At 42.7% G+C, this 13,650-nt stretch overlaps 2 protein-coding genes across 2 annotated transcripts in view; both read right to left on the bottom strand.

The window, feature by feature from the left end:
* The window catches only part of LOC100447686 (neuroblastoma breakpoint family member 12), a 2,265,351-nt gene that overhangs the window by 1,570,326 nt on the left and 681,375 nt on the right, over positions 1-13,650 (bottom strand).
* The window catches only part of ACP6 (acid phosphatase 6, lysophosphatidic), a 38,548-nt gene continuing 35,991 nt past the window's right edge, over positions 11,094-13,650 (bottom strand). Inside the window, exon 9 of the mRNA XM_024242495.3 lies at positions 11,094-11,524. Within this exon, the coding sequence (XP_024098263.1) occupies positions 11,437-11,524 (88 nt within the window). The 3' untranslated portion in view covers positions 11,094-11,436. The remainder of the gene's footprint in view (positions 11,525-13,650) is intronic.

Here is a 13,650-nt window from a genome sequence, read left to right as displayed (position 1 = left end):
AATCTAAGCGAGGAGCGGCAGGTGCAGAGTCATCTGCAGACAAACTTGTACAAATCGGGCTCTGCTGGTGTTTCACAGTCTGAGCTTTTCTCTCTGACAATTGTTTTGGAGAGCCACTTTCTCTTCCTTTTCAGCAGCCCTGTCTTCTCAGTAACACAAGTGCCCCAGACAACAAAAAATGTGGAGATGAACATTTGAGTATCTACTCTACCAGTCGTCTCCGTGCACTTTATCTTGCTGATTTTTAAGGGGCCCTATGAAGTGAGTGGTAATGATCTCATTTGCAGGTGAGAAAACTGAGCTCACAAATTTAAGAATTCTGATTCAATCTGATGTATTCTGTTGGTGCTGGGTAGTGAAACTTTCATGTTGTAGAGAAATCAGGATAGTAAAATGAAGATTTTGTTTCACAAACTTAGCCATGTTTCTGGGTTCTCCGGCTTTAAAGTATATAGATGAGAACAGACTAACAGCCAAGCATGGGCAGCACAAGATGAGAACCTGAAGGAAGGGTCCCACCTGGCATTTGTCTGCTGGTCTGGCTTCTTGGGTCGCTCCCCTCCTTGCTGTACCCAACAGTGTTGCAGTCACTCATGGTGTGTGGTCCTGTTGTTACTCACAGGCAGGGAGTCAAGGCATAAAAGGTACCCACATAGGAGAGCAGGTACTCAGAGGGCTAGCAAGAGACCGGTGGGTCTGGCTGCTGTGGGCAGCTGGATGTGTGGCACTCCTCTCGCAGCCCCCTGCTGGAGAACTTGCGGCAGTGCAGATCAACTTCCCCACCTGAGTTTTTAAAATACCCCATCATACATCTTCATTCACTTTATCAGCACATGCCATTTCATCACGATGATGTCTGACAAGCCAAATTTAGGGTCTAAATGCAACAATTTCTCATTTACTAAGATTGTTATAAAATAAAATTACCTTTAGAGAGACTGGATGCTACTGCATAGAGAACTGATGCAAGATTTTTTAAAAATCAGTGGAAGAGTGATGAAAGATGTTTCATATTAACATATTCCTGTGAAAGCCCAGCCAATCTTCTCTCCTTCCTCTCCTGAAGTTTGGGACTGAATGGAGAAAATGCAGTATTGACTTGTTCACTTGAGGGGAAAGTTGTGGAGTGTGTGTGGCTCATAGCATTTGTTCTTAAGGACTAACTAGAAGTATGTAGCATTTTCCCTGAAACAATGTAAAATAAAATAATTTACTTTAGAAACGATTCTGCACTTACACATGAAAACAGACATAATTATAGGGGTCTTATGAAGGAGGCGGCATGAGAAAATAAATTGAAAACAATTTTACATATTTAAAGCTACTCCTTAAAAAATGGATCCAACATTTCTCCCAGCCTCCCTGCGCTCTATACTTCTTGATATTATCATTACAACGCAACTGTGGTCATCTGTGCCACCTGTGCAGTTGGATAGGACTCCGGCTTTGTTTAAGGCTCCACTGTCACTGTTTGGAGTTCTTAATTATTGAATAGGGGCTCCACATTTCCATTTTGCCCTGGGTCCCACAGATTGCTTAGCCAGGCTGTTGTAAACAGAAATCACAACAGCTCCACAGAGGTGCTGGGACCCCAGTCTCCATATTTATTCTTTCTCCTTAACTAGTGGCCAGGAGCACCCCAGGCAGGGTACTTGCTGTGTTCCGCTTAAACTGTCTACACTTCAGTCATTTCTTTTCCTTTTCCGAGTAATTTCAAGGTGCTGAAAGGAGAGGGAAGTTGCATTTTAACCCGAGGACTCATTTATTTAGCAAATATTTATAGAGCACCTACTGTGTATCAAGAACTGTGCAAAGGCTGGGATGTGGAAACAGGTGTGTAAACCAGTTACTGCGATACAATATGATGATTGCTACAGTGAAGGTGTGGACAGGGTGCAATGGGCCAGAAAGGAAAATTCAGTGAATCCTCAAAGGAAAGGTGATTTTTTGAACTGACTCTTAAAGGAGAGAGCATTCCTGGAGGATGGTGGTGTGAGCACTGAAGCAGAGGAAATGGGAACAGCAAAGGCTTGCTGATGGGATGGCCTCTTTAAGGGAGGAAGAAGTGAAGAAGTAAGAAATAAGCCTAGGCCGTGTGCGGTGGCTCACACCTGTAATCCCAGCACTTTGGGAGGCTGAGGCGGGCGGATCATGAGGTCAGGAGATCGAGACCATCCTGGCTAACACGGTGAAACCCCATCTCTACTAAAAATACAAAAAATCAGCCAGGCGTAGTGGCGGGCACCTGTAGTCCCAGCTACTCGGGAGGCTGAGGCAGGAGAATGGCCAGAACCCGGGAGGCAGAGCTTGCAGTGAGCCGAGATCGCGCCACTGTACTCCAGCCTGGGCGACAGAGCGAGACTCTGTCTCAAAAAAAAAAAAAAAAAAAAAAAGAAAGAAAGAAGCCTAGAGAGAGAGTGGGTCACAGAGAGCCCAGTGTGGCCCACTAAAGAGTTTGAACTTCAAAGTTTTAAGCAAGGGATCAGGTGATCAGATTGTGGAAGATAGGCTGGGGGCGGGGTGAGAGAACCACAGGAAGATCACTTGCAAAAATTTGCTTATTCTACAAAATCCTCAGACTCATCTCTTTTGCTTGAAGTAACATTAAATTGTATCATATTTCCCATGCTGTTTAGGCAACTTGAGCTTCACTGCTACTTTCTTTTCTCTAACTCAGACCTGTAATTTTTTTCAAAGTCACAAACCCTTACATTTAAGAAAAGTCATGGAATCCTAATTTGGTGGTAAGATTTTAATAACACATTTAAAGCAATAAGTTTATAAAGCACAAAACCAGTGGGTGGCCAAACATTTCCTATTGGAGGGAGCTAAATCATAAAAATAATGTTAAAAGGAAGGTATGCTATGAGGATTGTAATAAAAGTTGTCTCTATTTAACATGGCTTCTTATCTGGGTTACTGTTAAACAGACACGAATCTATTTTCTGCCTATAGGTGACCCCACTTCAGCTGTTAACTTTCTGTCTCAGTGCTTAATTGTGCTTGGTAATCAATACTGTCAGAGGAAGACGGTGAGTGTATGTATGACCATAGAAAGAGAAAATAAACAGAAGAACCAGAAATTATTTCCTCACACATAGTTAAAGCATGGGAAAATTCAGTTATTTCACCAAACACGAAAGAACCCAGATTTCTCTTGCAAAATATCCGCTTAGTGTCCCCAGTTATGTGGGTACCCTGGGGTTCCAAAGAACAGGTTAAAGAAACCCAGCCCTAGGAAACTGCATGTCTTCACTGGGGCCGGCTGGGCGTGTTGCTGTGCGGCTCTGGGCGGCTGGGTTTCTCATACCTCACCGCCTGCACCTAGACCAGCAACCCCCTCTCATGAGGGGCTGACCCGAAGCTCTGTGCTAGCCACACTCTTCCATTCTCCAGAGGCTGGAGCCAGGGTCAAGGGCAGAAACAGCTTACAAATCTCAGTTATATCCAGTGTCCAATTAATTAGTGTTGAGGGTGAATTTAAGTTTTCAGTAATCTTTTTGTTTTCTACAGCCAAAGTTCTTTTTATTAAAGACCCCAGGAGCTCATGTTTGTTTCTCATCTTTACCAAGCTTCCAGGAGCTTTCATTTTCCTCACTTCCCACATAGAAGCTCAACAGCTACCCCATGAGCTGTTTTCCCTGGAGACTCCTGCCCGTCCCCATGAATCGATCTGTGATCTAAGGCCGCGCTTTTGGCGGTGCTTTACGGGCTCTGGAGTACTGGCTTCTGGCTGCTTGGTTCTCAACGTGAAATGAAGACAAGGGCTGGGCCTGGCACCTTGCTAGAAACTGAGTCATTGTTATTGGGTTCAGTCAAAATGTATTTGATTACAGGGGATGGTGGATTACTGTGATTTGTTCTCCAAACTGCAGAAGATCTCCTGGGCTTTGGTAAAATTCTCTAGGATAGCTGTGAGTAGTTGAGCTATTGAAAACTTCTATATACACATATACACATACAGATTTACTTATACACATGTATATGTACCTTTAATATATGAAAGTATGTAAATAATTAAATGCCAGTTTTGAAATGTCAACACTGCAATGAAGAGTAGTTTGCTTTTTCCTTGTCAATGAGGCTGGAAAAGCCCTAGAATTTTCTTCATTCCTGTTATGCTTGGTACCTGCAAGGCCTTTAAAATAAAATCATCATTATTTAAAAGTGTGATAATATCAATGAGGAAATACAAGGATCACTTCCATACAAAGGAAGAACCAGGCCCAGGAGAGAAATCTGACAGGCACCTCAAACTTAACATGTCTTAAACTTAACCTCTGAATTTCTCTCACATCTTATCTCCATACCCCACTTCCCCATCACAGTAAATGACATTATGTCCATCCCCTAGTTTTCATGTCAGACACCTGGGAGTCATTCCTAATTCTTTACTCCTCATGTAAAACCATCAGCAAATCCTTTCGTGCCAATTTCCAAAACATATCTTAAATCCATGCACTTTTCTTCATCACTCTAGATGAAGTTACTATCTTTCGCCTCATTTATTGTTTGTTTGTTTGTTTTTTAACCAGTATTTTCACTCTAGCTCTTCAGTCTATTCTCCACAATATAAACAAAGTAACCTTAAAAAGTATGAATTGGCTGGGCACTGTGGCTCACGCCTGTAATCCCTGCACTTTGGAAGGCCGAGGTGGGTGGGTCACAAGGTCAAAAGATCGAGACCATCCTGGCCAACATGGTGAAACCCCGTCTCTACTAAAAATACAAAAATTAGCGGGGCTTGGTGGCATGCACCGGCAGTCCCAGCTACTCAGGAAGCTAAGGCAGGAGAATGGCTTGAACCTAGGAGGCGGAGGCTGCAGTGAGCTGAGATCGTGCCACTGCACTCCAGCCTGGGCGACAGAGTGAGACTCTGTCTTTAAAAACAAACAAACAAACAAAAAAACCAGTATGAATCACACCACTTTCTTCCTTAAGACCCTTTCATGGCTTCCTAATGTAATTACTATGAAACCCAAGATTTTTGGCAGGCCTGCTAGGCCCCAGCGCCTCTTCAGTTTTGCTCCATGCCCTTCCCCCACCCACTGTGCTCCAGCCGAACCATGCTAATTTCAGTATCTCCAGCGTGCCAAGGCCTTCTTGCCACAGGACCTTACCCATACCACTTCTTTGGCCTGGCATACTTGACTCCAGGCTTTCCCAATGGCTGGCTTCTCCATGCCCCTCAGGTCTCAGCTTATTTGTCATCTCCGCAGGTCTTCTCTGAGTACCCTGTCAAATACCTACCTATGCCCAACACACACACAAACACACCATCATTTTGTATCACAACTCTGTATCCTTCATAGCAATTATGTATTTTATCTTGCCCACTGTGTGTAAGTCAGGAGCCAAATTTTTCTTGCTCATCACTTGTTCACCAGCATCTGGCATAGTGCCTGTACTCTATCAAAGATCAGTAAATAGCTGTTAAATAAATGAGAGGGATGAAGGATCCATATGAGCTTGGGTGGCCAGGAAAGATTTCATGCTGGTTGTGGTACATGAGGTGGACCCTACCTATAATGAGGCTGGGGGTGGAGGACACACAGAGAACAACATGAATGAGGAAATGGCAGTGGGAATGGACGGATAAAGAAAAGCAGGCCAGATGACAGCGAAGGGAATAGCTTAAACAAAATTGATCATGTGCATAATAGAATGTGAAATTGAAAAGGAAGGGAAGAATGAATAGCCCCAAAGGCCAAGAAAAGGAATTTCATCTTGATATGGGAAGCAATTGGGACCCACTCTTTGGTCTTAATCAGAGGACTTACATGCTAAGTGTTTTATCAAGTGATACTGGCAGGGGCAAGCAGGATGGATTGAAGCAAGGACAGGCTGGAAGAGCTGACTGGAAGCACGCACGTATTCTGGGGTTGAGGAGGTGAGGCTCCTGGCGATGCAGTGGAGAGTAAAGGGTGAAGCAAAGACAGCTGTGAAGGAAGAACCCCCAAGACTTCATTGGATAATGGGGACAATCATTGGAGAAGAGGTAAGAATCAAACACGATGTGGTGATTTTGAGACTGAGAAGCTGAAAGAAAGGTAGAATCGTAGTGTTGGAAGGGGCCACCCTACTGCCCTAAGTATCCCTGACAGGTGGCCAGCACCTCCACTTGAGCCATCCGATAATGGGAGGCCATTCCATTGAACGTCATTAGCTCTAATATTTAGAAATTCTGCCGCCTAATGAATCAGGCTTCTTTTAGCTTTTTGCCCATTCATCCCAATTCTGACTGTAGGAGTAAATACAGAATAAGAGCAGTCCTTCTTTCTCATCCAAGCCCTTCAGATAGTTGAAAACAGTTATTACTTCCCTCCTAATTTTCTTTTTCCCAAGCTAAATGCCCTGGTCCATCAATCAAGACCAATGAGATCAGGTTTTGAGTTCCCTAACTGCCCTCATAGTTTTATCTTGTTTCATCACAGTTTACACATACCTTGAAAGAAGAAATAAAGTGTTTAGTGCCCCAGTACTATCTGATCAGCAGAGAGCACAGTGAGACTATTACTTTCTTTTATCTGAGCACAGTTTCACTAATAGGCAAAAGTTTCTTTCTTTTTTTTTTTTAACTGCTATGGAGTTATATTGGAATTTTGGGAAATGAAAACCTCAAGATCTTTTTCATGTAAAAAAAGTCATCACTCCTAATCCTGTGTATTATTTTGCTTATTTTTATCCTATATTCAGAATTCTAGTTATTCCTATTTAATTTCAATATTCATTCTGATCTGTTGTTCCACAATCTTAAAGTCCTAAGAAACTTATTCTAACAATCTTTATATTGGTTCTAACTTTTCTATCAAAAGCAAAGCTGGTAATATTTTCATCAAAGTGATACAAGAACCCAGGATAAAGACCTGGAGCTCATAACTGAGGTGCTTTTTTCACCCATTTTTAAAAATTGCAGTAAAAAATACATAGCAAAAAATTGACCATTTTAACCATTTTTAAGTATACATTAATGTGTTATGGCACTAAGTACATTCACATTGTTGTGTGATCATAATCGCCATCCATCTCCATAACTTTTTCATCATGTAAAATTCTAACTTTGTACCCATTAAACAATAACTCCCCATTTCTCCCTCTGAAGTTTTTGAGGAATTGCCATACTGTTGTCTACAAGAGCTGCACCATTTTGCATTCCCACTAAGAATGTACAAGGGTTCCAATTTCTCTACATTCGTATCAACATTTATTATTTTTGTTTGTTTTCTCATTGTGGTTTTGGTTTGCATTTCTCTGATGAGTGACGTTGAGCATCTTTTCATGCGCTTACTGGCCATTTGTGTATCCTCCATGGAGAAATGTGTATTCAAGTCCTTGGCCTGTTTTTTGATGAGGATTTTTGGTGGTGGTTGTGTTGTAGGAGTTCTTTAAATCCTCTGGATATTAATTCCTCATCAGATAAATGATTTTTAAATATTTTCTCCCATTCCATGGGCTGCCTTTTCACTCTGTTGATTGTGTCCTTTGATGCCTAAAAGTTTTTTTTTTAATTTTGATAAAATCCAACTTATCTATATTTTCTTTCCTTGCCTGGGCTTTTGGTATCATATCCAAGAAATCACTGTGAAATACAATGTCATAAAGCTTTTCCCCTGTGTTGTCTTCTAAGACTTTATAGTTAGAGCTAATCTTTAGAGTGACATCAATTCAGAAATTTTTAAATGTTTTAAATATACTTGTGTAATCACTTATAATTCTACCTCTTATCATCCAGCTCACATTCTCCATCTACCTATTGAGTAATTGACTCTTTGATTGATTCATCAGTCTCTACAAGGCTAGGAACTGTGGATGCAGCAGTGAACTGGTCAGGAGTGGTCCCACCCTGAGCTCATCAAACCCAGTGTCTATTGAAGAAGTCGAACATTGAATAAGCGATTATAAGCACCATCATGGCATGAAAGAAAAGGAAGCTGCCCACATTGAAGACAGGGAAGTGCAACCTAAAATATCTTATCAAATTTCCTGAGAATCTTCTATCTACTGGTCTGTTAACCTAAAGGAGAAAGGAAATAGTTCAGCCAAGTACTGATTCCTAATGATGATTGCTGCTTTCTTTCCTAAGTGCTCCACAGACTTTTCCTTTGTTTAAAAGTCCACTCTAGACCAAGGAGCTCTCCAGTCCTTAAATTCTGGAGTCTATCATTTTATGGGTTTTAAAAACTAGGGCCACATTTGCCTTTGTATTTTGGTTCTTTGAGACTAGAAATCTGAGAGTATCTTCATTTCTCATAGATTACTGTCTGAAGTGACATCTATAACTTAACTTTATCTACTCCAGGGTATTACCTACCAAATAGGAAGATCTGAACTCATTGACATCAACCAGGTGCTGTCCTCACTGCTCTAAGGTTTCAATCCCTCCCAGCAATCTTGGGCCATTTGTGGCTTAAAGGTAGATTCTGTTGTTAGGAAAGACTTATTAGGAAAGAGAGGGATTTGGATTTAACTGCTTTCATTTTCTCTCTCTCCTCTATTAAATCTTCTCCCCCAGATGCTGAGCCTGTCTTTTACTTCTTCATTACTTTTTTTCTCAGAATACAGCTTAAGAGCCCTTAGCTTCCTCTTCCTGTCCCAATCTTGCCCAAGCTTCTAGTATTATCATGAATAAAAACTGGGGAAGTTGGGGAGAAGTCCTTGTTGGGGTTGAGGGAGTGTTGAGTATGAAGTGATGAAGTGGTGTCTATGTGTGGACAGTTGGAAATAAGAGACAGGGATGAGTGAGCAGTTTGGACTAGATATGGAGATGTGAATTCCTCCACATGGAGATGAATATAGATTATTTCTCTATGGGAGTGAGAGAATAGAGAGCCAAGTGGAGGGCCAAGAACTCAGTCATGAGGGATTGGCACAGTCCGCAGGCAGGAAGAAGTTCCAGCAAAAGAAACTGAAATTCACAGAATAGGAAGAAAACAGAAATGATCTAGCCCACCTCTCCCATCTAACTGATGAGGAAATGGTTGTCCAGATAAAAATGAATCAGTGACTAAGGCAGCTATGAAAATATAGAGTTGCATAAGTCCTGAGGGGTTGGGGGAGTGGCTTTCAAGAAATAGGAGGTGGTCCGCAGGGCCAAATACTTCTGATCAATCAAAAAAGGTGAGGGCACTAAGGATGGCACTTGAAATTGATTAATGTATTGGTCTCCCAGAGTGTAGCTGTGGTAAAGCAGAAGAAAGAGAAACCTAAGCATGTGGGGGAAAGGGTGTAAGTGTGAAAGAGGCAAAGAGATACTGAGTTATACATGCTCAGTAGGTTTGGCAGTACCAGGCAAGAGAAATAGGATGGTTAGATAGAAGAAAAATATAAATAAGCAAAGTTTAAGACAACAGAAGTACTACTAATTTAAGACAGAAAGGAAGGAACCAATTGAGTGGGAAGGATTGAGGACACAAAAGAAGTCCTGCCATCCTTGGCAGGAAGATCACAAGAAGCAGGACAAGAACTGAAGCACAGGTAGCGGTAAGCTTTGGGGAAAGAAAGATACCAGAAGTGAAAGGAGAAAGGTGCCATGTGTGATGAAGCAGATAAAGCAAAGAGACAAAGGGACACATCCCGGAAGCCAGATGTGCAGATATGGAAGGAAAACATGCTGATCCTCAGGTCAAAGGTGAAAGTTTGAGTCCTGCCTCTGCCTCTCTCTGGATATTTGACTTTGATCTCTTTGAGCTGGCTGCTTCACATTTGGATGTCATAGGCTTTTTGCGAAACTGTTATCAGACAACATGTGTGTATGCCTAGTATGAGTTATCAGAGCATTTCTGAGAGATGCCTTAGGCTGTAATGCAAAAAGATATGAAATGGCTGCTCTGGTAAATTAGAAAGCTCACAAGATACACCAGCTGGGCAGTAAGAGGGTTCTAGCTGAAGCAGAAAATCATGATTCTTCTTTCAGAAGGGACACCCAGGGACCCCTCTTGCTGCCCTCCTGGGCACTGAAAAGTAGCACAGAAAAGCCATAGAGAAAGAAGCATCACAGTGGAAATCCCATGATGGGATGGTGGTGGCCACAGCAGGAAGGCATTTTCAAGAGCTACTAATCCCTGGAGTCCCCAAGCCTAGCCAGCCCAAGGTGGGGATAACAGCAACACTTTAATAGGGTTACACTGGGGTCACCAGATTCTCAAGCACTTCTCTCCTCCTGCTTTTAAAGTTCAGAATCATCTAATTAGAGGACCAAACTCCATCCCTGACCACATGAAAAGCAAAATGAGGCCTGACTCTGACTCAAACTGTTCACAGAGAATGAAGGATGCTGTGGAATCCTAGAACTTCAGATTCTCATGGTAGGCAGGGACTGGCCCGTGTGTGACCCTCTACAATACTTTGACTAAATGCCAGTGTAAGCTTATAATCCTCTAGTAAAAGAACCCTCTAAGGTAGCCCAATTCATCCATGGTCAGCTCTGATTATTTCAAAGGTTTTCCTTATGTTGATCTCAAGTCTGTACATCCCTGCAACTTATACAATACTGTTCTGCGTGTGGTCCTCAGTGCCCACATAAATCAAATATTTGATATGCCCTCTGTGTCTTTGATCCCTTCCTCTTGATGGTCTTTCTCCAATTGACAAGCTTGTCTAGCTCTGCGATCAAGTCTGGCTCTCAGATCTGAGCACAGTTCCCTGGCTGTGCTCTGAACTGTGCAGGGTGGAACATCACTTCCTTCATTCCAGTACCAGGATAGCCATTGCACATTTAGGATTTTGAGGAACACATACTATTGATTCACACTGAACAAATCCCTCACTAAAACCCCTCTTCAGTTGTGGGCAACTGATTTTGAGGCCCCAAGATCAGAACTCTGCATTTGTCTCCATTAAGTTTCATCTTAAAATATTTGGCCTAGGATCTAAAACTGATATCAGCACAAACATATCTAAGACATCTGTCATTTATTCATTCATTCAATTAGTCATCCAGTAAGTGATTTTCCCCAGTTGTATGTCTTCAGTAAATGTGGCCAGTCTGCACCCTGTATCTTTACTCAGTTGTATTTTATGCAAATCTTTGAAAAAACGTGTCCAATAGGGCAAAGGCCTATCATACAACATGGAACACTTCCCTGAAGAACAGCTGACCACTGAATTAGTTTCTTTATTAATTCAGCAAATTCATTCAGTAAGTACAAACTGAGTCCCTACTACATGCCAGGTTATGACCTACAGATAGTATCCAGCATGTTCACTGCATACAGCAGTGAACCAACCAGACAAGGTTCCTGCTTTTTGCAGAGAAGGTTACAGGGGATAATAAACACTTAAAAACAAATAATCGCTAATATTTTTTAGCTTGCCTATGTGCCAGCCATTGCTCTAAATGCTTTATGTGTTTATTCCTCACAAAGCCTTATGAGGTAAGCACTCTTCTTGTTCCCATTTTATAGATTAAAATGCAGAGAAGTTGTCACTTGCTCAAGGTCATATGGATCCTAAAGGATGGAGCATCAACCTGGGTAGTCCATCTGCAGAGCCTGTGTGTTTAACCACTGGGCTTCTACTGTTGTCTCTGTAGAAATAAACACTCAATTAAATATATACATATACACATATATTCCCATGTGAGAGAGGGTGATATTTAAGCTGAGATCTAAAATGACAAGAGGCAGCCAACTCCTTGAGATCTGGGGGAGAGCAAAAGGGAGTGTGGTAGAGGATGAGGCTGGAGATGTGGGCAGGGGGCCTATTCCATGAGGCCTTGTATACCAGGGATTAGGGCTCCAGTAATTTAACCAGTGGTGAACATGCCTAGTTGCTTCAGTATCCAGCGCATACATACCCATCTTGTCCACAAATATACTGCAAACAATTTCCTTTCCTGATCCCCATACATGATCAAAGGACATTCCCTTTATACTCCAAACCATTACCTTCCAGTCTTCACCATCAGTGTGACACAGAAAAATACACTGGTTTGTTTTTGCTTTTGTTTTTGTTTTTTTGAGACAGAGTCTTGCTCTGTCACCCAGGCTAGAGTGCAGTGGCACGAACATGGGCCACCACAGCCTTGACTTCCCAGGCCCAAGCGATCCTCCCACCTCAGCCTCATGAGTAGCTGAGACTACAGGCACTTGCCACCATGGAAAGCTAAATTTTAAATTTTTTGTAGAGATGAGGTTTTGCCATGTTGCTCAGGCTAGCCTCGAACTCCTGGGCTCAAGCAATCCTCTGACTTCAGCCTCTCAGAGTGCTAGGATTATAGGTGTGAGCCACCTGGCCAAGATGTACAATCACAGTTCAGAATCCATTAAATCTCCATGGTGCTATATGACCTCGGCCAAGCCACAGGCTCTCTGATCTTCAGTTTCCAGGGATATTTCCCCATTGTTCCATAATGTTACCTTACTCCTAGAACTGAACCCCTGAGGTATTCAGCATTTTGGAATTTTTGACCTAGAGAACAACCATTCCTTCAACCTTTCCCCTTCCTGATCTCTTCCATCCTTCTCTGTGCAAGGCCCAGGTAAGCTATGCCTACCTTTATGCAGCTGGCTTCAGTTACTAACAGCTCCAGGGACTGCGCTCTCATCTCCCAAAAGCCCTGCTGGTTTGACACCATCAAGTCCTACTTACCCAAGTGTTATACAACCCTCCCCTTAATTACACACTCAATCAGTTCCTCCCAAGCTCAGCAATTTGTGGTCTCTGGGCATCGCCCAGCTGCTTTTCCGGAGGTAGCTCCCAGGCTGGGTCCTGGCAAGCCTCGGAAGCACTGCTTGGGTTTTTAAGGCCATGGTGCCCAGAGTTGAAAGCCTTGCTGTTATTTCACACTCTATTTCCTTCCAAATTAATTCTCTGATGAATACTGTCCTTTGCAGTGATTCAGTGCAGGCCATTTCCTTACATCTTTCCCCTACCTTTGAGACTTTTAATCTCTCTCAAACCCATATTTTCCTTTGTGAAAGGCTTGCCTCAGAGAAAAATGCCCTGCTTTCCTACCAATATAAACAGCTCTACCAACACTGGCCCCAGCCTCCCGGCACACTCCCTTTACTGGTTGACTTAGCTGTACCTTTGATTTCAAAGCACACATACTTGCCTTCTCTAAAAATCTCTGTATAGCACAGAGCGACTCAAACTTCTTGGCTTACAGTAAGCTGCTGGATCCTATTTCCTTAAGCCCCAAATACAAGAAGATGCAGGTTCAACATTTGTATCTGAGGAGGTAGTGCCTTCCATACCCTTTCACATGGTTATTTTGCTTACATCCCCCTCCCCCACCCCCAGCAGATAGTATCACCATCCTTCCATGTGGATAAACAGAAACTCTGCCATGCTAAAGGAGTTGCCCAAGGTCACAGGGCCCAGGAAAGTGGTAAAACTGGAATCCAAATCCCTGGCTCTTTTCTCCAAGGTAGGTGCTTCTTTCAGCATCCTTCATGTGGCTTAAACACCCCTAAAACAGCCTAGTCTTCAGCCACCAAGATCTTACCACCCAGGGGCAAGCCATCTAGGTCCCCAGGCGCCCACTGCCCACAGCCCTGAGGAATGCTCCGGAGGAGCCACAAAGAGGCTCCTCTGGCATAGCAGGAGCAATGGCTTATATTTGTATAACACTTTTCATATTAGGAAGTGCTTTCCATACCTAATCTATGTGATTCCTAGGATAATTCCATGAGGGAGATGCTATATTAG

Source organism: Pongo abelii, chromosome 1 (assembly GCF_028885655.2).
Source record: "Pongo abelii isolate AG06213 chromosome 1, NHGRI_mPonAbe1-v2.0_pri, whole genome shotgun sequence".
NCBI classification, from domain to species: domain Eukaryota; kingdom Metazoa; phylum Chordata; class Mammalia; order Primates; family Hominidae; genus Pongo; species Pongo abelii.
Note: the sequence above shows the minus strand (reverse complement) of the source record. Positions and strands in the feature narration are given on the sequence as shown.